General features: G+C 39.0%; 1 protein-coding gene across 2 annotated transcripts in view; it reads left to right on the top strand.

Moving 5' to 3' along the window:
* Positions 1-26,721, top strand: part of LOC121513348 (thrombospondin type-1 domain-containing protein 7A) — a 365,219-nt gene that overhangs the window by 174,558 nt on the left and 163,940 nt on the right. For both annotated transcript variants that reach the window (XM_041793044.1, XM_041793043.1), the window contains 2 exons: positions 3,764-3,955; positions 10,527-10,764. In XM_041793044.1, the coding sequence (XP_041648978.1) occupies positions 3,764-3,955; positions 10,527-10,764 (430 nt within the window). The remainder of the gene's footprint in view (positions 1-3,763; positions 3,956-10,526; positions 10,765-26,721) is intronic.

Raw genomic sequence — 26,721 nt, 5'->3', positions numbered from 1 at the left:
GTGAGGCTCATGCCCAAAACTCCCTTCAATGGAAACACAATCAAAGCGCAATTGTACTTTGTCAAAATTTAAGAAATATTGCTTTTATTTCGCGAAAAATGGTAATAGAAACTCAGCTAATTTCAGCATGTAGTGAATGGGAGACAGGTGTGAGTTTCATACATGTAGCAAAGATGATTGAGATATAGACATTTCAGGATAAATTTACAGAGGCTGTTCAAAGTAACTCTGAGAGGTTGATGATTGCTTTTGTAAGTATTCCGATGAATAACTTACTGGTTTCAGTAGTGTAAGCCTTTCTTCAGGATGTTCAAACTTCCCTCACTCATTGCATTTCACACTTAAAATCAGTTTCATCTAAAGGATAAAAGCAGTGGTGTTTTTCCCAAAAACTGCATAATATTTCATGTTGGTCGTGAATAAGCTGGCTGTATGTGCCAGCTCCTATTTGAGAGCCTTTTTTTCCTGTTTCCCCCTTGTTTTGTTATTATTTAATAAACGACAGAGTAAATGGATTATCTTTACTCCACACTGCTCAGCCACAGGCACAACTACACCCCTGTGTGAATGTTTTATATCAAACAACATGCAAAAAGTGTTATCCTGGCTTTATTTAATTTATAATAAATGATTTTTGTAAAAAAAAATATGTGCACACTTCATTCTGAGGTCAAAACATTACTAAATGATGGATTTTATTATTGCTTCATACATAAACAATAAGCCCAGCCCAAAGAGGCTTAAAAGACCCCGTCACTGATACACACAGACCAGAAGCAAAAGCAAAGGCTTGAAAGTAATGTACTAAATGGCTTAAAATGTAATGTCCAAACCAAAAGTTTGAACAAATGTGCAGATCAAACAGGATTCTGTTTTCAGATTCTGTATTACATTTCATGTATCTAAAAGTCAGAGCTCCCTCCTAACACAGAAAGGATCTGGTGCTCTTCTACTGGCCGTTGACGGTGGTGGGTTCAAAAATTTACCAAGAAAAATCAGACTTTGTGAGTTATGGGATTTGTTTGATGTTTAAAGTGAGTCCCGTTTTCTTTTACACTTAGAATTTCTAAAGCCCTGAAATACTGCAGAAGCTTATATAAACACCTCAGTTCCAAAAAAATGAATTTTCTGGCTGTAATTTCAGGCTTCAGGCTTTAAAGGGTTAAAACTATTTTGTTCCATTTTGGATTTTTGTATTATCTAAACTTAGGGGTTATTGAATTCCTGTCTGAATACAAGCTGCTTTTATTTTGAAAGGGGAAATCTAAAACTGTGACATTACTTTAACCACAGACAAAAAGGAACTTGTTATGGATTGGGAATGAAATTAGGCGACAGATAACAGGAGCTGTCTGTGAGTTTTTAAAGTGAAATGAGACATTAAGGCGCAGTGGTGGACTTCTTTTACATGACTGTGGCTGCAGGGAGACGTGGCAGTGGCTTAATCATGTGAAAGGGACATAAAAGGTTGATATTAATGAGATTTAAAAAAAAATCAATAACTAATAATGGACCTTACTCACATAATGATCAAGGGACTGATGCTGAAAGCCATTGCTGGGTCCAGTATATGAGCTGCAGTCTGTTTGTGAAATATCTTAAAGAAAAAAAAAGATTTTAACTGTCCTCCTCCGCAACAATATATATTTTGTTTGGTAAATTTCACAATGCAGGGTGTAGATGGCCTAGTGCACTGATCATTAACTGGCAGCCCGGGGGCCATGTCAGGCCCCCAAAAGCTTCCTGTCCGGCCCCCAAAAGATCATTGAATTCAGAAAAGCAGGGAAAGAAGATGTGGTTTTAAGAGTGTCCTTTAGCTTTAAATGTCTGTTAAATCCATCCCACAAACAATATAGACATAGTTTTAGAATGACTCAACATTTGATGTGTTTTACTGAAATTTACTATCATAATTATTAGGTATTTACAAATAGGGTTAAGGTTGGCAGAAATGTTGCACAAATGAACAGATAAGGTGGTGAAAAGAGGCAAGAGAGTAGCAAAAATGGGTGATAAATGGCAAAATGGGTTGTGGAGTGGCACAAAGGTACAAGTATTGGCAGAAAAAGTTGTGGAAAGAGGTTAAAATGTGGCAAAAAATGATAAAAGAGGGACACAAAGGGGCAAAATGTATCAACAATTGGTTACAAATGACAAAACATAGTGCAAAAAAGTAATGAAAAGGGGTTAAAAAGTGGTGAAAATGGATAAAAGAGTGGCACAAAGGGGATAAAACATGCAGGAAATGTGGTTTAGATTGGTTAAGATATGGTAAAAATTGGGTTAAAGAGGCAAAAAGTATCAACAATGGGTTAGAAGTGGGAAAAATTGTTGAAGAAAATGTAATAAGTGGTTAAAAAGTGGAAAAAATAGAAGAAAAGTGGCAGAAATGGATAGAAGAGTGGCACAAAAGGGATAAAAAAATGCAGGAAATGTGGTTTAGATGGGTTAAGATATGGTAAAAATTGGGTTAAAGACAAAAAGTATCAAAAATGGGTTAAAAGTGGCAGAAATGGATAAAAGAGTGGCACAAAGGGAATAAAACATGCAGGAAATGTGGTTTAGATTGGTTAAGGTATGGTAAAAATTGGGTTAAAGAGGCAAAAAGTATCAAAAATGGGTTAAAAGTGGCAAAAATTGTTGAAGAAAATGTACTGACAAGGGGATAGAAAGTGGCAAAACTAGAAGAAAAGTGGCAAAAATGGATAAAAGAGTGGCTCAAAGGGGATAAAACATGCAGGAAAAGTGGTTCAAAAGGGGTTAAAATCTTGCAAAAATTGGGATAAAGGGGCAAAAAGTATCAAAAAGGAGTTACAAGTGTCAAAAATGGGTAAACACTGGTGCTAAATGACAAGAGGGCCCAGTCTTTGGAATTTTCAGGGGCCCAGAAAGTTCTGTTGTCAGGCCTGCTCCATGATAGATAACAGGGATAGATCTCACTGGTAATGCCTAAAAATGTCCTGCATTTTGAAAGAAAATACAAATAGTACTAATAAAAAAATAAAATTTCATTTCTATCAGAGCAAAATATTTATTTGCTTTTTTTGTATTTGAAAGTCCCCAGAGCTTCTGTTGACACCCTTGTGCAAATGTGCTTGATGACCCCTAGCCTAGTCGTTTAAGGTGTCCCCATGTACACGGGCGGCCCAGGCTGAATCTGGCCTGTGGCCGCATGTCTCTCCCCAACTCTCTTGTCCCTGTTTCCTATTCTATTCACTGTCCTCCTCTATTGTTAAAAGCACTAAAAGCCCAAAAATACAGTAAATCATAAAAAAGTTCTCAACATGCAGTTTTCTTGCTCTTTTTTTGCGGCATAGATATATCTTAGAATGCCATTAAATGCTCAGGTCCATTTGGCATCCACCCTTTCAGACAGTTATAATCTGTGTTTTCCGCAAATGTCTTAAATCTGCAGCCTTCCAGAGCCAAAACAATGATTCCTGTTCTCATTTGTGCAACCAGAGATCTACAATTGGCTGCTTTGATAAAACCAAAAATGCTACCAAATGAAGAGTCATTTCTAAGCTGAAAGAGCTGGTTCTTGCTGAGCTCAGCCAAATGATCTGGATCACAAAAAAGAGTCTGAAATCCCATCACAGAATAAATGAACTCCAAATGCTGCAAGAATATTACATCTTACTCCAGTTTGCCTTGGGCAGACAATTTTGGCTAATAATACAGAATTGCTAAGAAGTTTAAACAAGCTTCTCTCTTTCTCTGTCTTTGTTTCATTCAGTCTCAAATTTTTCTCTTTTTCCTGCAGGAGAAGAAGTGGAGAGAAGTCTCTGTTCCATGCCAGTTCCAGAACCCGTGCCATGCGAGGTGCCTTGCTCCAGGGACTGTGTGCTTAGCGATTGGACACCCTGGTCCACCTGCTCACAGACCTGCTCCAGTAAAACCATCGAAGGGAAGCAGCTAAGGACTCGCTCCATTTTGGCTTACAACGCTGGGGAAGGTGAGTCTCCACCTGCCAGACATCCTCCTGCACCTTTGTGTATGGAAATGTATGCAGATGAGGCCTGGATATTGGCTTAGTCATGGCCTTTCAAGTTCGTCCTTTGCTGTCACTCACTGCATGTGTGGATTTCACACTTGTCTGCATGTGCATTTGTCCTTATCTCAAACAGTCTGCTTATCTGTCCTGGTGATTATTTCAGTCGGTCTGCCTCCTCGCCCGATGCTCACTTTTTTATCTGTTTCTCACATCATTTCTCTGCATATGCTCATTCTCTCTGGTTTCAATCCCTGTGTGAGTGTGTGTTATTCTGCCTCTGTCATTTCTCCAAACATTTTCCTCTGTCTTATCTGAGTGTCTTTTCCTCACAGTCACTGCAATGGTTGTGGCCTGGATCACAGTGATGGAGGGTAACATTTGTAATTAAAGCTTGCTATGAGCTGTTTGAAACCTCTAGCTATGTGTCTACATGTAGAAAAAAAGAATTGTTAGCTTGTTTTGACTTTTAAAAACTACATTATCATAACAGCTCCAGGCTGACTTTTAATTGATTTAGAGCATACTCACTTGTCGTAGAGTCAGGCCTCATTGGCCATGTGTGGTGTAGCTTGATTGTGTTAGCTGTTAGCTGTTTTTAGTTGCTCTGCAGTAGAATAAGTTTATGTTCTTTTATCTCACCTGTCACATTAATATACTTTATATCTTCATTTATCAAAGGTCTTTCCCGGGTGCCAAAGTTTCCAGAACTTTTTGGTAAATCTTTGACTTTAGACTAGAACTACAGCAGCTGTACTTGTCATAGCTTTAGGAAACAATATCAAACTGTAGTCTGCTGCCTGTAGAGACACACATTTATTTTTTGAGCACACATACTCAGGAACAATGCCTGATAGAAGCTTTGTATCCTCACCACAGGTTCCCCCAGCAGAGTAGATTATCTGATTAGATTCTGAGCTCCTTTGCAGATTTTACAGTTCCTGTCTTGCATATTAATAAACTGAGAAAAATAAATAGTTGGAACTGAAGCAAACACTTAAAGCTTTAAGAGACATGGTTCACAATGACAAGAAACGACCACTAATATGTAGACAGGGAATTAAACATTAATGAATGCATTAATAAGCTTAATTACCTTTTTGGCAGTCTGCTCACATCTACTTAGATGTTGATTGTTATGAGGCCAAGTGCCTCTTACTGTTTGACTGATGTCTGTCAAATATTAAGCAGGATAAATGCCAAGTTAGAGGTGTAACATACAGGTCATTGACATCTAGACTGAAACATCAACTTTCTCTCTGATGTAACCTTGCAAAGCAGATGGATTCGCCTGTGTCCTTGTTTCTTACTGGCGAATCCATCTTGCAAAGCTCCAATCTCAACCATTTGGGCCTGGTTAGAAAGTGACAGGACCAATCAGGAGTAAGAGGCGGTACTTTCAGGCACAGTGGAATACTGACATAAGTAAGCAGCGACAAGAGGCCAGTGCAATTATGACGGAATAGATTAGCATGGATACTGCTAAAGCCTAAGTTTTATCAGAACTTGACGACATTTCTTTATTTAAAGAAGAACAGTTGCGCTGGTTCATGTTATGTAGTTCTCTAAGGAGTTTACGCCTCTGTAGCGGCAATGTCACGTGTTTTGTTGCTCTGATTGGCCTGTAAAGATGTGCCAGACATGTTCATTCAGTCACCCTCCAAGTTTTTTGTTTTCAAAGACAATGCCCTTTCCTAAACACTGTCTATGGAAGGTTTACCAGATGGATGTATGAAACAAATCCATCTGCTCAGGTTAAATTAAAGGTACAGTGCGTAAAACTGGCAATATTTGCAATACTCAACAGTCAGACTAGATTGCAATGAACACCTCTGGTTGTAAGTAACAACAGCTACCAGTAGATTTTTAAAAAATGCATCTGTTATAGGTTTACAGATTGTGTCACATCATAATAAAGAACTCCAGATAAGGAACAGGCAGTGATTTCTGCATTGAGAAGAGCCCAAAACATCAAAGTTTTTTACTGTTTATGGCTGTACCAACTATTCAAAATGCCAAAAGAAAGAATACTGACCTGCTTTTGAGTCCTAAAAGTAGTGCAACGTTCAGGGAGGTCACAGTTCGATTCTGTTACCTTGGTTTTGGGTCACAGTTCAGTACGGGCTCGGTTCATTCACAAGAAAAGGAACATGAAGTCCCAAATTTATAATTCAGTATTCCACACTCTCATTATTATTATTTAAACTAACGTTAGTGCAGCTTATGCTTGCTTCCATTTAGTATTATTTCGAAATATCAGTGACCTCTAGTGGTGACATATGCAGGAAAAAACAAAACAAAAAAGTAAAAAAAAAAAGCACTTTAAAACTTGATTGCGCTTCCCCAGCCAATGTCCACCTAGCTGCAGGAAATCCATCTATTTTCAGAGATCTGGATCGTGTGGCTCCGCTCATAAGAGCTGGTTGTTTTGCACCCAAACATTTCTTCATGTGGTGACAGTTTCTCTTTTTAAATGTGTATTAAATAACAAAACAAAACAACAGAAAACTGGTGCTAAAGCAGCAGCTAGCTGCTGTTTTTCACAACAAAGGGTCATTTCGTGAATGATGCATCATACTCAGTTGCTTACCCCAAAAGGTTTATATTCTCAATAGTGCATCAGCATCTCTATTTAAATCACAGCATATGATAAAACAAGAGCGACAAAACTGCTAAAGGGGTGACGCTAGCCTCTTAGCTCAGTACAAGACTCCTCATGTTATTTCTCTACATTCATATGGCTAGACTAAGGTTTTTAAATGGTGTAACAAGGCACACTAGCCTTGAGGCAAGTCGAGGTGTGCTGTGGGAATTTGTAAAATCATGTTATTACTGAAACTATAAAACACACTGAGCATAAGGCGTTACTTCTGACAGACCACGGTATCATTTGCTGCCATTTCATCGAGATCAGCTGATCTCACTAGAGTCCTCACTGGCTGCCGGTCAGCTGATTCACGCTGCGTTTCCTATTGGCAAATGCACTCATGCCAACATGTCTAAGCTGCTCTGGCTGCTCCCTCTGCAAGCTGCTTTCGCACCCTCCTCCATCCCAGCTACTCCATTATGCTTCATCTGAATTAGTGTTATTCTGTTGTCACTGATGCCTGCTCTTCTGTGCTGTGGGTTTTTTGCTGCTTCTCTCCCCGTTGGCACAGGGAAGGCAGGAATGTGTGCTGTTCAAGTTCGATGCTTTCCATGTGGGCTCGTGGAAGGGGGATCTTATCCATGTCACCAAAATAATGGCAATAAAGGCATAATAATTTGATGTAGAAATGACTTTTTTATTGTTTCTTTGCAGAAAAAAACATACTGACATTTATTTGTGTATCACCATTTCACCTAAAAATATCAGGATCTGAATTTTAATCAATTGTGCCCAGTCCTGCTCTGTGTAAATGATCTTCAACACATTGAAATAACTCCCATGTGCTCTCTTTGTCTGTGCCCCATCATGTGCTTTGTCTCCTGGAAGCTGTTCTACATTGTTCCCATTGTCCAACATACTGTACAGTGTTTGTGGGTCACTGTTCAGCAGCGGCAGCTCATTTGAGTCTGTGTCATGCGTGTGTTGGGACCAGCATGGGCCTGTTGTTAGTCAGCTGTGCTGGCATGGCACAGTCAGCAGAGAGGAAGTCATTCTCAGTCACCATTAGGCTGAGATTTGTCTGAGCTGGCAGTCTGTGATTCAGGCCCAACAGTGTGCACACGGCCGCTCATTATGGCGCTGGCTCTCTGTCAACCTCAGCACAGAAATACAGGTGTGGAGGACTCACTGTCCCGCAACGCCTCTCCATCTCTGCTGAAAGCCCCCTAAGTGTCGGCAGTTACTCTAAAGCAGAGCAGGCTCTCTCAGTCCATCGACCCGACAAGTGAATGACTGACTGACTGCACGCCGCCTCGCAAGAGAAATCAGAGCAAGACAGGAGGGCACAAACAGGGGGGTTATTCTGGGAGGAGAAAAACAATAAACAGAGGTTGTACAAACCAGAACAGGGGGCTGAGAGTCTGACCTGCCACAAGCAACGCAAGTCAACAACTCCTCTCACGAGCATATATGCCAGCCAGAGGAACTGAAATACATGCAAAACAAGAGCGTGGTCATACAGAATAAGAAAACACAAACAAAAATCCACCTTTTTTTATTTAAACTGCATCAGCTCAGAGTGCCACTGAGAAGAGAAAGACAAGATCAAAACAGACAAAACAGGCCTGTGAGATTATGAATATGTGTCACCTTGCAGCAAGCTTTACTAACATTATGTTGCCTTACCTTAGAACAAAGGCAGACATCCTTGTTGATCTTCTTTACGTCGAGTTGACTGTTTACTCTGCCACAAAGCTTAATCTAAAGGAGACACTTGGCTGTGTTTAGAGTGCTGAGTGGGGAACGGGATCAAACCTCTCCATGCACATTTTTTGACTGTTTTTCTCAGATATAACTGTGTAAATGTCAGAACAACCACAGGAAAATATTTTCTTAACGCATTTCAGTGAATGCCAAGGAGCCAAATTTCAAAGCTTATAGTGGAGCTTTGACAGATATGATGAGCCCGTGGAGTGGGTCTTGATGATAGATCAGTTGCACAAATACACTAGCAACACCAAACCATTGCCAGCCTATTTGTAAAACTTAAACAGTGTGCAGAACTTTGCCTAGAAGTCTTCATTTTTAGGCTTAGGCCTATAGGTTTTTACCACACCCATGCACATACTTTTACTCTATTTTTAAGTGCCTTGTATTCAAATTCCCATGTTTCAATAAATGGACGAAAAAATACATAAATAATGGATTCATTGCTCTTAAAGAACAGGGTCAGCTTTTATTTCAGTTTCAGTACTTTCCAGTACTATCAGTTACTAAACACTCAGTAAATAAATTCTGTCATCAAGGGCTTTCAATCAAAACAATAGCTAAAGATGACATGAGGAGAAGCGCTGCTCAGCTCCATCCATCCCCACTGTTTACTTCCTGTTTTGAATTGATTTTAAAGGGACTTTGTCTTGTTTCAGTATTAATTTTGTCGACTAAAACTATAAATAAAAATGTTCATCAATAGCTGTTTTTTCCATGACGAATACTAGACTAAGACCTGCCAAAGATAGATCTGTGATGACTAAAAGTGACAAAAAAGGAAGTTTAGTTTTTCTCAAGATGACTAAAACTAGACTAAAATGTAATGTAGTTTTCGTTGGACATTCAAAATCAGTGATATTTCTCCACTGTGAGTAAATTTGTAAAAAAATACAATGCAGCTGTATCTATTCTGCCTCTCAGCTGTAGAAAGCAGGGACCCAGGTTTGGTAGGGTGCACAGAACACACTACCATAATTTGGTACCAGATTTAGGCAGGAGAACAAAAGCTTGGACTAAAATGTGAAGACTTTTTATGGTCAAAAACTAGACTAAAATGTCTGGAGTTTTTGTTGACTAAAACTAGACTAAAAAGAGTAGAAATGACTAAAATAGGACTAAAGCTATCTGCCAAAATTAACACTGCAATAAACCACTTTTTTTTTAATTGATGAATTTCACAAAATGAGGGAGAACTATGGTTAGTTGTGGCTTTCCTGCTGTGAGCTGCTCACAAAATATTCTGAAATTGCTCAAAGGGGGAACCAGGAAGGGCAATTTGAGCAGCTTTTCTCCCTCATTATGAGAAAATTAATCTGTGAAACCAAAACATTGGTTTAGTGTTTATTAAATACGCTATATTGAGCTCCATTTTAAATGAACTGAGTTTTCAATTCAAAACAAGAAGTTAGCAGCAGAAGTGGGTGTGCTAGGCATTGCTGGTCTCTACTCGTCCTGGAAATATCTAGAGCATAATACAGTGTTATGGGAGTCCGGGGGAATGGGTGACTGAACAAACGAACAGTGTCAGAGAGTGATGTTTTTCTATCACAAGTAAGCAGCACAAAACATGAATGGGAACAGGAACAATGGGGCAGCTTATAGTGTAGCAGATCCCTTTTCATTGTGGGGCAAACTTTCCCTTAACAGCCATAGTTTTCATGTCAACATACCATTACAACTATGAAAGTTGAGAATTTCTTTGGCTTTGAAAACTGTTGGAAAAAAAATAAAAAAATATATATATTACACAGGAGTAGTAAATTCTTAATGGATATAGAAATTTTAGTGCAAACAATTCAGCTTTTTGTAGCTTTAAAATAACAGTGGCTGTGTTGTTTTCAAACCAGTGGTATTAAAGATGTATCAAAGAATCAGCCTTAATCAGTTAAAAAAATTACTGACATTTACCTGAAGGATTCTGGCAACAGAGAAAGACAGAAGATGAGTCTATAGGAAGATTAAAAGATTTCAGAGAGCAAACAAAGAATCAGTTGTTTTGTTTTTGGCCTAATCATCAGCTACTTTTTCAAGTTAACATTGCCATTTAATTATTTTTCTGAATCAGAAACCCTTAGCTGGTAGCTTTAAGGACTCAGAGAACTTTAATATGACAAAATATTCTGTTCTCTCCCACTTTTCTCTCAAAGTCTCACCTTCTCTGTGTTGTGGTTTTCCTAGGTGGCGCCCTGTGTCCAAACAGCAGCGCCCTCCAGGAGGTACGGAACTGTAACGAACACGCCTGCACAGTCTATCACTGGCAGACGGGACCCTGGGGGCCCTGCACCGACGACCCCTCTGCCTCCTCCCTCAACATCTCCACAGCTGTCCGTTCCCGTCAGGGTCCCTGCTCCATGGGGATGCAGACCCGCAAGGTCATCTGCGTCCGAGTCAACGTGGGACAAGTGCCGCCAAAGAAGTAAGATTTGTTTTTCTGCTTCCTTTAAACGCTTGTTTATGTTCCCAATGAAATTTTAGTGGTTATTTCTCGCCTCGCTGATTTAAAGGTGCTTTTAACTGTGAAATCAGCCGCAGGAGAGTTGTGCTGAAATGAAAATTGCTCACCTCTCAGTGCTAAACCAGCGACTTTGAGAAGTACTCTTCAATCATGTGCCATCAAGATCCAAGAGTGGGGATGTTTTCATTTCAAAGAAATCTCTACAAAAGCTGATTTTACTGATTTGGACACTTTTATCCCGAAATGAAGAGCCGCACTTCGGAGAAAAGGGGAGTGCTTCAGCCGTCTTTGATGTGTGAAATCATTTGTTGAAGCTCTTTTGTTTTGCTATGAGGCTTGATGAACACAGAGAAAGGTTACAGTCATTCTTCAAACAGAAATGGAAAAATCCTTTCATACATTCCAGTCAAACAGTCATCGAGGAGCATCTGCTGGGGAATGGAGCGGGCCTTAATTCATTTGCGTTTGTGTGCTTGAAAGGACATCAGTGGTAAATTTTTTCATAACAGACTGAATGCTAACATGCAGATTTGTGTGTAACATTGAAAGCAAAGTGGGATTAAAAACAAAAGAAGAGTCAGCAGACACATGAGAGGCAGCAGGAGAGTAAAGTGAGTCAGATGCAGACGGTGAGCTAGTTTAGTAAGCAGAGCACACTCGACGTGAAGTTCACACCCAATTCATATCTCCCCTTCACAGGCGACCACAGATAAATAAATAATCTGTGTGTCCCTGAAAGCCTAATTAACCCTGCCGTTTTGGGCGCTGGTAATTTCTCATTGATGATAATGACAGTAATTAAATGGGATTGATACTTTAAGGCAATTTAATCACGAGGCAGATGAGCGACGAGATGTTTGTGGTTAGCTCTGAGACCACACTGCACGAGGCCGACCGAAAATGCACTTTCAGGTTAACTTTAATGTCTGCAGAAGTTCAGCTCTGGCGCTGACTGCCTCACTTGACAACACAAGATAAAAAGAAAACTCCTCTTTTGTCCTTCGGGGAGCTCTTTGAACAACTTATCAGCTGAGATGACAAGAAACGACTTAGTTCAATAGTGGATTTGACATTCAACATATCAGAATGTCATGTTTGACTGCTTACAATGTAAATTTTATACCTCTGTGAGGCAACTCTGACATTTTACAAATATGGTTTCTTTTAAATGTAGAATTACATCAGTTATTCATTTTGAACTAAGCAAACCGTATCAGATATGCAGCCCTGAAAACATTTTTAATATGGACATGTGTGCCTCTCATTGAAGCTTTTTGTGATAAATAATTTAGCTGCTGGGATTTCCTTTTTACATTTTCTTTCAGATGTAAAAGTCAATTCTAAGCAGTTCTAAAAGGAATTGTTGATCGCCAAATGATGATTTAGAAGTTGAACTTTCTCCACTTAAAAATATGTGAAGTGCTTTGCTTAATATCTTCATTTACAAAATCAAAGCCATAATATTAAAAAAACCTGACTGGTCAGGGCTGAACTTTTGATATCCTTGCATATCAGAAGTGTAACCTTAGAACACTGATCATCAACTGGTGGCCCTAGGGCCGTATAAGGCCCCCCAAAGTTTCCTGTCTGGCCCCCAGGAGATTGTTAGATTCAGGAAAGTAGGGAAAGAAGATGTTGTTATTTTAAGAGTTTCCTTTGTCTTTAAATGTCTGCAGCTTTTAAATCCACCCCAAAAACTATTAATTTTGAAATGGTGTTAGAATGACTTAACATTTTTTCTGACATTCATGTTTCAGCCATTATTAGTAAATATTAACAAAAAGGGTTAAGACTGGAAGAAATGTTGCAAAAATGACAAGGTAAAGTGGTGAAAAAGAGGTTAGAGAGTGGCAAAATGGATGATAAGTGACTAAATGGGTTGTGGAGTGGCACAAAGAGACACATTTGGAAAAGAGGTGAAAAGAGGTTAAAAGTGGCAAAATTTGGTAACATGGGGTAAAAGGTATTAAAAAATGGTGCAGAAAAGGAAAAAGGTAGGTTAAAAAGTGGCCAAAATGGATAAAAGTGGCACAATGTGGATAAAACATGCAGGAAAAGTGGTTTAAAAGGGGTTAAAGAGTAGCAAGAATTGGGTAAGAGAGGCAGAAAAGGGCAACAAGTATCAAAATTGGTTAAAAATGGCAAAAATATAGCAAAAATATCCTGACAAAGTAGTGAAATAGGGTTAAAGAGTGGCACACAGGGGAAATAATTGACAGGAAATTTGCAAAAATTGGTTTAAGGTGGCAAAAATGATCAAAAATGGATTAATAGTGTCAAAAATATTGCAGAAATGGCCAAATGAAGTAGTGAAAAAGGGGTTAAAAGTGTCAAAAATTAGTTAACAGTGGTGCAAAATCACGGTTGGGGAGGGCCCCTTCTCTGGGGTTTTCAGGGGCCCGGCCAGTTTTGGGGGCAGGCCTGTCCCTGTGTCCCTGCTGCATTATAGATAATAGAGATAGATCTCACAGGCAGTGCCTGAAAATATCCTGCGTTTTGAAAGAAAATAACAATACTAATACAAAAATATGTTAATCAGACTAAAATATTTATTTATTTTTGTTTATTTGAAAGTCTGGCCCCCAGAGTCTCTGACATGACTATATCGGCCCTTGTGCAAATGATGACCCTGGCCTTAGAACAGGTTTAGATGTCATTCATGAGGATTGGAAATGACATCATTGAGTTTTGATAGTAATAAACACTGTGGCTGGCAGAAATGGGAACAAGATCTCAACACTCAATGTGGCCGACATTATTCAAGAAATGTTTTATTACTCCAACACTGTGAACATGCCGGTGAAGGCTTTTAACTAAGAATATTTCTATTTCCCCATTTGGCTAAATTCCTATTTAGATTGCATTTTATGACTAGTCTAAAGAGGAGAAAATACTTAGAAAAAAATCAAATTCATCTTGGACTGAACCAATTCCTTGAGTAATTCAAGTGAATCGATTAAAAAGATTCCTCGAGGCTCAAGGCTTTGCTTAAATCAGTATTCATATGTATTCGTATGTATTCATATATGCCCATGATGTAAACTTGGATGTCCTGGGTCTGCCCTGTGGTCTCGCCCCAGTTGGACTTGCCTGGAAGATCTCCACCAGGAGGCGACCAGGAGGCATTCTGATCCGATGCCCAAACCAGCCCGTCTGGTTTGAGATCAAGCGGCAACTTCTGGTCCTGAAAAATGAAGCCAGTGTGGAAGTGCAAAAAATTGCAATACTGCGACTGTCCATTTGAGGCTGGCTGCAGGAACACCGGAAGTCCCATCTGGACACCTGTTAAACAGCTGGTTTTTACACTAGAAATAAACTGGTTTACAGTCTGGTTCAAAAACCCAAACGTGTCTCATTAGCTAGTGTCTTCATGTGCTCCCACTGTACGGGGGTGAATTTGTTTGAACCACAATCGTTTTTAGATGATATTTAGGAACAACCTCACTGCAGACTGATTGGCGTGTCTCATTTGATTGACAGATAGCTCGACAGGCAGAAGCTACATTTCTGTCAACCAGAATGCTTGCTAGCTAGCTGACAGGAAGTCGTGTTCAGTGGGCAGGCCGTTAGGTTGATCCAAAGTTCGGCTGAGATGTCGATTTCAATATGGAAGCCACCGTGGATTGGCTTCAAGAGCTGTTTGAGTCCGCCTATTGTAAGCAGACGACTGACATCAAACAGGCTTTTTCCATTTCTTTCTACAGTCTGTGTTTGAGATCCCTCTGAATCAAAGGCTGGGCCCAGACACCCTCCTGAGGAATCTCATATCGACCTCTTGAACTATTCCCATGAAATATGAAGGGCTGAAATAGTGCCAAAGTAACTATGCTAGTCCAGGGTATAGACAGCCTAGTGGCTGGGTACGCAGGTGGCCTGGGTTTAAGTCCAGCCTGTGGTGACTTTCCTACATGTCTCTTTCTCATTCTCTCATCCTCATTTCCAAATCTATCCACTGCTCTGATCTCCATAAACAAAGGCACAAAGAGTCAAAATAAATCATGAAAATAAATAGCTAGACTTATCTATGTGTGTAAATGTTTTTAAAAGAAATAACTCATTATGTTCCTCAATTTAAGGCAACTAGGGGCTTTTTACTGGCACTTGAATTAAACTGAACACAACTGCATTGTGGCAGACTTTGTAATATTGGAAAATACTGTGATGCTGGACAAAGAATGTATATGATGCTGTCCTGCATCATGTCCTATCCAATCAAGTCACATTGCATTGAATTGCAGTGTATCTTATCATATCATAGTGATTGTATCTTTTTGTGTCATACTGAAGCTGGTGATTTTCTCCCCTAAGAGGAAAATATTAACTGGGGCTCCAGTGACCTAGGGGGTGTGTCCTGGGTTTAAATCCAGCTGGTGTGTCCTCTCCACACTCTCTATCCCACATTTCTAACTCTAGCACCTGTCCTCTCTGAATAAAGGCATAAATGCACATAAATAGTTCTTAAAAATAAATAATAGAGGACAGACCATAATAAACATTACATAGAGGTATAACTTCTCCAGCCACAGCTGTGGCTTTATTAGCACAGCCAGCCAGATTACAACTGCTTTATAACAGCTATGGTAACTCTCAAGGGACATATTGTTTAGAAAGCAAACACACAGTTAGCCCTATTAGCACTCATTGTTTGTGATGGTACCAGAGCGGAGAAGATTAGCCTGCTAAACACCAAACTGGTGACTGGAGATTTGCTCCCATTAAGTTCTGTGGAAAAAGAGGGCTTCACTGAGCTGATGGCGTTTGTCAAGCTGGAGTTAAAGTCCTCGTTACAGCTAACAGCAGCTACCAGAGTGGAATACAGGTATGAGGAAAGACCAGCAGAATTTATGTTAATAAAGCAAGTCTTGGACGTGATTTCTCTAATGTAACTGTTGCTTTTATGTCCCAGGGTGCCTGTTTTACTCTGTGGAGGAAAGTTGGACCATCTTGTTCACACTGCAGAGCTCTGTCTTGATGTTTTTCTTTACTAGTATATTTGTAACGTTTCTTAACATTGTTTAATTGCTATTACATTAAAGTTTGTAAAATAAGGATGCCAAATGGCTCAGATCTGTAGATAAGAAGCCTGAAGTAGATTGATTCAGTCCCCGCTAACAAAGAAGAGAGAGGACTTTAAAGTTGAGTTCACTCCTTTAGTTTCTTTAATTCATCACCAGAAAGAGAAATCTTTCTCCTCCTGTCATATGCCTCCCAGGAGTTGTTATCATTGAGGAGAGGATGGGTACATAAATTATTTAAAGGGTCAAGAGTGTGTTGTGTACTACAAGGTAAATGTGATTCATAGAGAGCATCACATGATCAAATGAAGATGAATGTCCAGTTCACTGGTGGCTCTTTGAGCCGCTGACCCAGAGTCTGCAGCACTTAACAGGCTGCAGAGGAGAGGTCACAGTCCAGGAAGTCTTTAATAACTAATGTGTTTTCTTTTTAAATCCACACTTTCAAAAGCAGAAGTGAGAGACAAACATGACAGATCAGATACAGGAGGGCTGATGATTTAAAAAATGAGAGTGTTGAATAACTGACATAAAGAGGTTTCAGTCTATTTGTCTTTTTGTTTTTGCTGGTCAATAATTTTGTATAATCATTTCACCTTTATAATAAGGTTACACAACACTTTGTAAGTGTATCACTAATGAGGAGAGAAAATGAGATATCTGACCAAAGTGGACTCCCATTATGCACCTGTTCACCCTCCCAGTAGGGGACTGTTGTTATCGACCTCAGTGGGGCTTTTTTTCTCTTATTTTTTTGGTAATTGATGTCAAAAATTTGACTCTTAGGAAGTTGTTTGACATTTTCAACCTGTGTGTCATTTAATGGAAAATTTTAGATGACTTCTGGGACATGATTGTATTTTAATGTCTTTTATCGATTGACTTGATGTTTGTAATGGATGAATTGATTTAGTCTGGAGAAGTAGATGTCAAAATACAGTCAGTGGAATAAAGCACAAATAAAGACATTGTGTAAGGTTTTTTTCTTTTATTTAATAGGAGAGTAGATAGAGTAAAAAATCAGGAGAGATAGAGAGGGATAGAGAGAGAGGGGCTGCAGATTGGACTGATACCAGAGCTGCCTCCATACATGGGCTCAACCTAGGGCTGGGCGATTATGGCAAAAATCAAAATCACGATTAATTAAACTTTTTTCCTCAATTACGATTGATGTACGATTATCCCAACCCCCTCATCCCTGACTGTTTGGGCTGTAAATAGTTACATAAATGTACAACAAATACCTGAAAGGAACATGCACAAATCAAAACACACATGAGCTGAAATTTTTGTTTTTTAAAGTCACATTTTCCAGCCAATAGTGTTTTTTAAGGGGGTTGTACATTAGTAGAGAGAGAGTTATAAGGAAAAAAATGCAATAAATGACAGGGCAGGGTTTATGTTCGGTTAGAGGCCCCAAATATCGGTTTTGATTATTTTTCGATTAATTGCCCAGCCCTAGCTCAACCAAAGCGCTAGGCCATTGATGCTCCAATAAATGACAGTTCATCAGACACATCAGGCTAGTCTTAAACAATGCATACTTTCATACTCACATTGAGGTTTTTTTCACTGCTGATTTTTTTTTATTTAACTTTGCTGTGATTTGGAAAACTTTCAAATGAATTAAAACAAAACATGTTCCTAGCTTGTGAATGAGATTCTTGATTTCAATGAGGTTTTCCTGGTTAGATAAATTCATATAATCCTAATATAAATGGGATATTTTGGAGGTTTTCAGTATAGTCTGTGGTATTTTATTTGGGTGATTTGATAATTGTAAAGCAGGCTGTAATTAGAGTTGCTCATTGTGTTTTATATGAGAAACTTGGTTGGTCGTCCTCCTAATAGGAGGATGAAACATTTGTATATCCTTCTTTATAAAGCTAATTTATATGAATTACCTTCTTATCTTTGTTTTTTACTGACCCTAAAAGCTGTCAGTAGCTGTAATCTTCGTTCTCATGGATTCATCATGTATGAGATTCCTCGCACTCACTTTGTCTTTGGACAAAGAGCTTTTAATGTTTTTGCTCCATCGTCTTGGTCAGGGTTACAGGGCCATCTTAAACTTGAGCGTTGTGTTTGTTTAGGAGATTTCAAAACTAGAATTAGGGAACATTTGACCAGTGTGTGCACATGATTTTCTGCAGAAAGCTGCTGATCTGTTGATTGATGTAACCTTTGTTCTATGTCCTGTGTAATGTCCTATGTGTGAAACTTATCGTGCCGCTGTCTTGGCAAGGACTCCTTTGTAAAAGAGATTTTTGTATCTTAATGGGAATAAATCCCAGTTAAATAAAGGTTAAATAAATAAATAAATCACAGCTTGACACAATAAGTCAAGCTTGACCTGAGGCTGCCAGTGTCAAACTTGACACATGTTGACATACGTGTATGTCGCTCGGCAGCAAAGGTCAAACTCGACAGCATCTCTTCTGTGCAGGCCTTGCACCCCCTGTGATATCCACGGAGAACAGCAGTTTTCAGGCCCTTAGGACGTCCACAGCATGACAAGGGGCAGATGCAACCCTACCACCCACGCAGACATTACCCTAGGTCAGTGGTTCCCAATCTTTTTTCCTAAGGGGCCCCCCTATTCGTATCTAAGAAAAGCTAAGTACCCCAGGAACCACTTGGTAAAAGTTCACATCAATTTTAATTGTTTTGATTGTCAAAATCCCAACGTTACAGGCCTGCAGACAGTTGTTCTTAATAAAAAGATCTATATAGAAAGTATCCATTATTAGGACAGTGTATTAGGGCCACTCTAGAAAAAAAAATAATGAAGAGGATCTGTTAATTTAAAGAAAAAAAAATTCTTCATTATGAGAAAAAAATATTTTTTTTAAACTTTCAAAGTCATAAAGGTACTTGAACCAAATATTATAGTTTTTTAGATTTGGAGTAAAAAAGTCCAAATTCCAACCAGTGTTTTTAGTTTGTTTTCTTGTCAATTTTTGACTTTGCATTGTTAGAAATTTATGACTTAATAAACTTGATTTTTTTATTTTAATGTAAATATTTAAGGCTTTTAACCCTTAAGTATTTTGGGTTTTTTTTCTTGCAAATTTAACACTTTTTAAAATTTTATTTCTTGTAAAGATAAACTTTATATTCTGAAAAATTTCTATTTTCCCCCTCTAAGTGTCTACTTTTTTGTTTAAAAGGTAATGGATCCTCCCAATTCTTTTTATCTTTTAAGGTGGCCCTAATACGCTGCAGTACATTCTAAGCATGATTCTTTAAAATAGATATATAGTACATCTAATTTGGATAGTGTCAGAGTAGAAAGGGTCTTGTGAAATCTTTGGTGCTTACTCATCATGTCAACCCTTTACTCCACCCTGAAGGTGTGGACTTTATTATTTTACCAACAGATTATTTACTCACGCACCTGGTAATGTGCCTAGTGCTGCCCCCAGGCAGATCTTTCACTACATATAGCCTCAATTTTTGGTCCAAATATACCTTTAAGTTCTGCACACTACTGTACCTTATGTGTGTATTTCAACCATGTGTGATGAGTTGGATGCTAGAGCTTTAAAATATCCTTAATACTTCAGTGAATGTATGAAGAAGCTGTTAGCAGGCAGACTACAGCTCCTGCTGATAGTCAGTGGAAACACAACTCCTATCCCACTTTATACCATTTTACTCCTCTGTAGTTTCAGCCCAAAGCCACAGCACTCACATTTTACACTCCCTTGTCATCTGAGAATGAAAAGCATGTCAGAGATGGTGTTTTGTTTTGTCTTTTAAAGCACAAAAGACAACATAATAGCAATAAACCGTATTGCTACTGCTATTTTATAATTTACAGCCGCTCAGTCTAGGGGCTTGTTTACACCCACATAAGGGTGTGCCGACTCTGGAGAGTGGGAAGTGACTTCAAACTGCTTTTTTCATTTGAAGATGTCACTTTGATACTAAAGGATTGTGGGTAGTGTAGTTCAGTTCCCTGTGATTTCAAACTTCCTCCAAAATAACAACATCAGAGACCAGAGACCCCCACCCTCTCTGAAGGTGGTGAAAGTCTATGATGTTGCACAGAGCATTGTGTACAGATTTACTTTTAGGGATTTTTTGTACATTTTATTTACATTCAAGCATAAATCTCACTTAGAACTGTTTTTATTTTAAATTGAACTCATCTTTAACAATATTTTTCTCTACAATAATTGATAAAATGTACCATTTTAAATTATTTTAAATTTCTCTTTAGATTTTTGGAAAGCATCTTGTGACCCCTTTCAGTGTCTCGTGGCCCCCGACCCCCACTTTTGGAACCACAGCTCCACTTTACCATATATCATTGTTCACACTCAGATAGCTCGTGTTCAGTCTATCTTAAATGGTTATGGCTTTACAGCTAATAATCAAGTAAGCAGCAGCATCATAGACTGAAGGATGTTGGGTCAGTGCAAAGGGGCGTGTCTTATCCCTCTCTACTTTTTAATGTCCAGGGTAGAGGCACCTCAGCTGAAACTCTTTATGGTCAGACTATGGCTGGTTAAGTTTTAGCGGAGAAGTTGCCTTTGTTTCATTTCTTACAAACTACAGTACTTGAACTTTCATGAGTTGATGCAGTGTATCAAAAGTCAATGGTTAGAAATGTAGAGAATGAGTTTGATCCTTAGTATCTTAATAATTACAGGATCTCAACTCTAACTCCTAACCCTGCATCCAAACAGACATACAGTAAACAGTATATATATTTTCTGAGTATAAGAGACATTTGGCCCATGCAAATATGTTGTTTACAGATGTGGATCTGCTCTTTATTGAGACATTTTGAAAAGACACATATCTAACTCAACAGAGCAAATTATCCACTACGTTTTGTACAATGAAACAACACCGTTACCCTCTGCCTGAAGGAGAAAGGATGAAATGAGTGATAGTTTGAGAGCTGTCAAAGCAGAGTATCTCAATAGACAGTTTCTTTTCACCTGTTCTGTTTGGCTGTGGGTGCTCTCCATGGTGCTGAAACCTTCTTTCATTCTCACTCTCTCTGTATACCAGCCCGGCTAGGCCTCAGTGTCCATTATGATGTCTTTTTGTAAGTTTTCTGGCTGCTGTAACATTTCAAACATGTTGTTTTAAGTCTGTAGGTGGATTTTCCTCAGGCTAGTGTTTATGGCAGGTGTCCAGTATCAGGCTGAACGCCAGCATGCTCTATTTCATCGACTGCGGCACCAAAAAAAAGTTCTTCGGTGTGGAACACTGAGCTTTTATTTTGTCTAGAAACACATAAAAGTTTTAGTTGTTGCCAGAACTATCACTCTTTATCTCTCTCACTCTCTCTCTCTCTCTCACACATAGGCCATAAAACAGCCCTCTCACCAGGAAATGACTTTGACTCTTTAACTTGCAATGACAAACACTGCCACCAAGATGGATCCTATTAGGTTGATTGCCAATTAGCTGCATTTGTCAGCTATAAAGGGGTCTGGCAATCAGTGATTTGATAAGCAAGTTTTCAAAGCAACATGACACAATTAACGAAGCCCGGAGAGGCCAAATCATCACTACTTAACATGCATGAGTATCGGTCCACCAGAAACAAATGAAACTTATTTAATATAATGGCAGCGTGCCACATAACACAAGCTGTAGTCATAAAGTTGAACAGCAAATGTATAAGATAGCACTATAATGGAAAATTTAAAGGACATTTGCAATACATAGGGGGCTGAAGATACATCTTATTGGTATACATTTAAATGAGATAGTCCTCCAGGGAAGAAGCAAGCAGCAGTCATTACTGCAAGTTCCCCAAAGCTACTTAAATTTAAGTGGAGAAAGGCCTCTAGCAGCAAAAGTAATCATCGTGTGAGACAGCAGCAAAATCTGGGCACAGAGGAAGTTTGCATCTGGGTAAAGAGGAAGTTTGGGTGGAAGAATTGCTCCACTAAAGCAGCTGCTGTTTGTTTTGTTAGCTGTCAGTCAGTGTTTGTGTTTTTCAAGGATGGCTATTAAAGCAGAGAAAGTAAGAGGATGTGTTTTAGAAGTAACTGACAAATTAGCCATCAGCCTCCAGCACACCAAAGCACTTAGTACCTCATGCTGTAAGATTAAAATCACCAGTTTAGCATTTTAGGCCTAGAAAATACAACACAGTGTAAATGTGAAGATTTTTGAAATTTTAAATATTTCAGATAAGTGCTGCATGATTTAGTTATAATGTGTAATTGTGATTATAGTGGACATTATTGAAATTCAAATTAAAAAACATATTTGTCCCCAGGGGGCAAGTCCAAGCACTTAGAGCAGTGGCATTACAATAAGCAAAGAGCAGAAGTCTAACAATAGCGAGTAAACAAAGTGGTTGTAGTGCAATAAAATACAATCTTTGTCAATATCAACATAAACAGAGGTATATGAAGTGGACTAGGTAGAAAAGGAGGTTTCAGGGGGCAAAGTTACTGCAGTGACTGTGGAGTGGAAAACAAATAGTGATTGTATTGATTATATATAACATAAATAGTGTCACAAGTCTACTTGCTTTGTTTTCAGGGAACATGTAGAGAACAATGACAGTTTTTAAGTGTATATTCTCAACTCAAAGCATACAAATAGCATTAAAACAAAACCTGACGTGTACTGCTTTTTCTTAAAATATAAACATTTTGCCTTTTTTGAAAATAAAGGTATTTCCATAAAGTGCCACGACTGCAGTATTGTAAATTTAAAGGCCTTTCTGCAGGGATTTTTGTAAGCCTTTCAAGTAGTACTGACTGCAAAAATAATTGCAGCCTTTGATGCTATTATGTAATTGCACAACCTGACAGTGCGATTACAGTCGCGATTTTAGTTTTGATTTGAGAAAATGTGAAGCACTATTTAAGATTGTGAGTAATGTTTACAACAATTCCATTATTTTTGCAAGGTTTACACAAAATCACTGGAGTCACACAGAAGCATTGGTTTATAATCAGTATCAACCAGCCAGTATCAGCCCTTTAAACATCAGTCATCAGTGAAGAATGAAGGCATGAGCAGCTGATTCAGATTAAAGATGTATTTTTGGGTAGAAGGTGTGACCTCTTGGACAAACTGATCCATTATTTTTCCTCAAGGAAACATTTGGCATTCTGGGAGTCTCACACCAAAAGAAGTAAGTGAGCATCAGCACCAACCATTGGCTAAATCATCAATAAACTCATTATTGGCCCTCATTTTTACAATTTTTGTATCACTTGAAGCCAATCAGTAATCTGCTGACGTTAATCAGTAGTTATGCATGACGCTAAGTTTGAGAGTTCAGGAAGAAGGAAGGGAAATGATGGCTTCCACATATCAAAGAACATTTTTTTAATTGCCTTGTATGGGATTCTCAACAAGATTCTGACATTTACCAAAGTTCTCTTGTCTTTCAAGTGCTGAAATGCTGAGGTAAAATCCTATGATTTCTCCCCATTCGGTCAATTTATAATGTTTAATAATAACAACAACAATAATAATAATAATAATAATAATAATAATAATAAAAACAACAACAACAACAACAACAACAATAATAATAATAATAATAATAATAATAAACACTTTAGTGAGAAGTTTAAAATGTGTAAGATACACTTGATTTAGATCTTTTTTTAGGTAGATCTGCCTGAGACATCAAACCAGTTACAGTAAGGAAAAGATGAAAATTCAAAAAAGTGAGAGACAAATCAAAAAGGAAAACAATGTAAATAACATAATTTCATATTTCAGTAACATGGCTGTGAAATGATCTGGTGGGTCTAGACTTTTCAGATGTAGGGTGCTCTGCAAATTGTCTCAAGCGAAACACACAAAGAGACAGGGCAGCTCAGAGCAAAACCTTGGAATTTGGTGAGAAATCCACTTGAAGAAATAAAGCTCACAACTATTTGAAGGTTCCATCAAGAGATTGCATAAATATGGCAGAAATTATGGCCTTATACTCAAAATATGTAAATGAAGTTGTCTACGTAGATTTAGTGATACATGGCCAGCCAGCCAACTCCTAAATGTACAATGATGATGCTGCCAGAGTTGATTATAAATCATGGAGCGCTGTAAGCTGGTAAGCAGAGTGCACAAGAGGCAGCATGTAGCTCACATCACCAAAACAAACCAGATATCCCTTCATCTGGTCTGCATCCTTTTCTGATTGCATGATGTGGGTCATTTCTGAAGACAGCACTGTCTGAACAAGTGATATCAATCAGTGAGTATTCTCTACCCACCAGTGGGTAGCTCACTTAGCATGAATAAAGATTTAGTAGAGCATTTCAGTCAATCAACTCACATGTGTTATTCTTCAAGCATTTATTACAGCAGTTTGTTGAGCATCAGGCTCCAACTGCTATCCTTGCAAAGCAGATGGGTTAGCCAGACTGTCATCAGGCCAATCCATCTTGCTAGGCTCCAATCCACATTGTTTGTGAGGAGCCAAAAAAGGTTCAGACCAATCAGTGTCATTTAAAGAGAACAGGGTGGTAGCTACAGGCTGGGTGTAGTTGTATTGTGAGCCATTACCAGTGGCTGCCACTAGTGTAGTCATTAGCAAAGATGTAGCTGTATTATAGTGGCTGTTTGAGCCGAACTGGACCTTTTTTCTATATTAAAACAAGAACAAAGAGCTACACTGAAGCTTTTCATTATGGAAAATATGTTTTTCGCTTTTATGCCAAGCTTTTCTGTTATAAGTTTGCTGGTGTTATGGGCGGGGTTGAGTTGCAATATGTGATCGAAGCCAGATAAAGTTCCTGCAAGTCAGCATTCTGGTAGTTGAAAAAAACAGATACAGTCGTTTTTTTCAAAATTATCATTTTTTCTCATTTGATGCAAGACAGACATTTAAACTACTCATTCGGTGAAAAAAGTAAAACAAATGTGATATTTAAAGCATTCATTTTGTGTTTTGAAATGCCCTGTTTTCAGAGTTGCTGCGCGGAGATTGAGGGGAGGGGAAAGCGAAACTGCTGGGTGACAATTGGCCACTCACGCTGCCATTGTTCCCAGTTTCGCCCATTAAGATGGACAGTAACAAACACAGCATGGCTCGAACACCACCCCTCCCCCGGCACATAAATACAGCTGTTTCTAGTTATCACCTTTATCAACAAGCCTCAAGATGCACCCTGCAGCGAAGAAAAGTACAAGGGATGATGAAGAAGTGGCAAGAATTATCAACAGACTTGGGACGACTTCAGGATCACTCGACAGTGAAAGTTTGATGAAGGTGGAGTTCCTATGGGAATATTTTGATGAGTGTCACCAGTCTGATTCAGAAGCTTGGTTTGGGTGGACTTTATGTAAATGTGGGCCTACTGTTCATGCCCATGCCTGCCTGAAGGTAGGAAGAGTCCTGAAACTTTGAGCCTGGTTTTTCTCAGAACAAACAGAAACTAGAAGTTAATATTGAAATGAGCATATCTTTGTAAAATATGCTCAGATTAAGGTGTAAGATATACCATTTGAAAGCTTGGAATCTACACTTTCTTAATGAGTAAAAAACTCAAAAATGACCTCAGACGACTTGCAGGAGTTTTTACCAGCTTTGGTCACATTTAAGCCAATGCATAAGGTGATTAACTTGGATTTAGCTGTGGGATCTAACCTTACCCATATTTTATTATAAACAAAAGCAAAGAGCCATACTGAAAGCTTCCCTTAGCATGTGTCTCAATAGGTTTCGGCTAAGCTTCAGCATCCAATCACTTGGTGACGTTTTCTTGTATAGCTTAGGTCAGCATTGAAGCTACATCTATATTGGCCCGTCACGTATGCAACAGACAGAATGTTTGTCGAATCACTTTCATAGAATTTTCTTAAACGTTCCAGACACTTTGTATGGGAGGTTTCCTAGATGCATGTGAAACAAGTCCATGCAATATATTTATGAAACAGTCCATCTGGTAGGTCAAGTCATCTGACTTCATCACTCAGTGCACAAGGCAAGGACTATAAAGATGTAGTCTGATTAGTTTGGTATGGAAGAGCTTGACTGGCCTGCTCAGAGCCCTGACCTCAACTCTGTTGAGCACCTTTGAAATGGAGATTAGGAGCCAAGGCTTCTTACCCCACATCAGTGCCTGACCTCATAAATGCTCGACAGAATGAACGGGCTCACAGTCTCACAGAACAATCAAAAACCTTGTGCAAAGCCTTCCAAGAAGAATGGGGGCTGTTGTAGCTGCAAAGGGGAGCCATCTCTATATTAAAGTACATGCATTTGGATACTGGCAGAAAACAGTGGGTTCCTCCCTCTGGGTGGGGAGTCGGTCTTTGCCCCAAATGAAGGAGTTCAAGTACCTAGGGGTCTTGTTCACAAGTGAGGGTTGAAGGGACCATGAGATGTTGTACCGTACCGTCATGGTGAAGAGGAAGCTGAGCCAGAAGGTGAAACCAGTATATCTTTGTCCCAACCCTAACCTATGGCCTTGAACTCTGGGTAATGACTGAAAAAATAAGATCGTGGGTTCAAGCGATTTAAATTAGATTCCTTAGGAGGGTGGGTTTGACATCCAAAAGGATCCTGAAGTCAAGCCGCCACTCCTTTGCATCAAAAGGAGCCAGTTTAGGTGGTTTGATCTGATTAGGATGCCTCCTGGTCGCCTACCTGTGGAGGTCTTCCAGGCATGTTGAACTGGGAAGGGGTAGATTAGCTGGAAAATGTTGCTGGGGAGAGGGTTGTCTGGGTTGCCTTGCTTAGCCTGCTGCCGGATAAGTGAAGGAAAATGGATGGATGTATTTGAATACAATGTCATAACGGTCCCTGTATGTGTAATGGTCAGGCGACTGAATACTTTTGTACATATAATGTACTTGATACCAAGTGTGGAGTCATCTTAAGATTTTAATTCGCTCACTTCTGATGCCTCTACTTTGACTCTGCAGTCTCATGCCCTTATATGGACATTAAAGGGCT

Source organism: Cheilinus undulatus, linkage group 8, assembly GCF_018320785.1.
Source record: "Cheilinus undulatus linkage group 8, ASM1832078v1, whole genome shotgun sequence".
NCBI classification, from domain to species: Eukaryota; Metazoa; Chordata; class Actinopteri; order Labriformes; family Labridae; genus Cheilinus; species Cheilinus undulatus.
The sequence above is the reverse complement of the archived record's forward strand: the minus strand, read 5'-3'. Positions and strand labels throughout refer to the sequence as shown.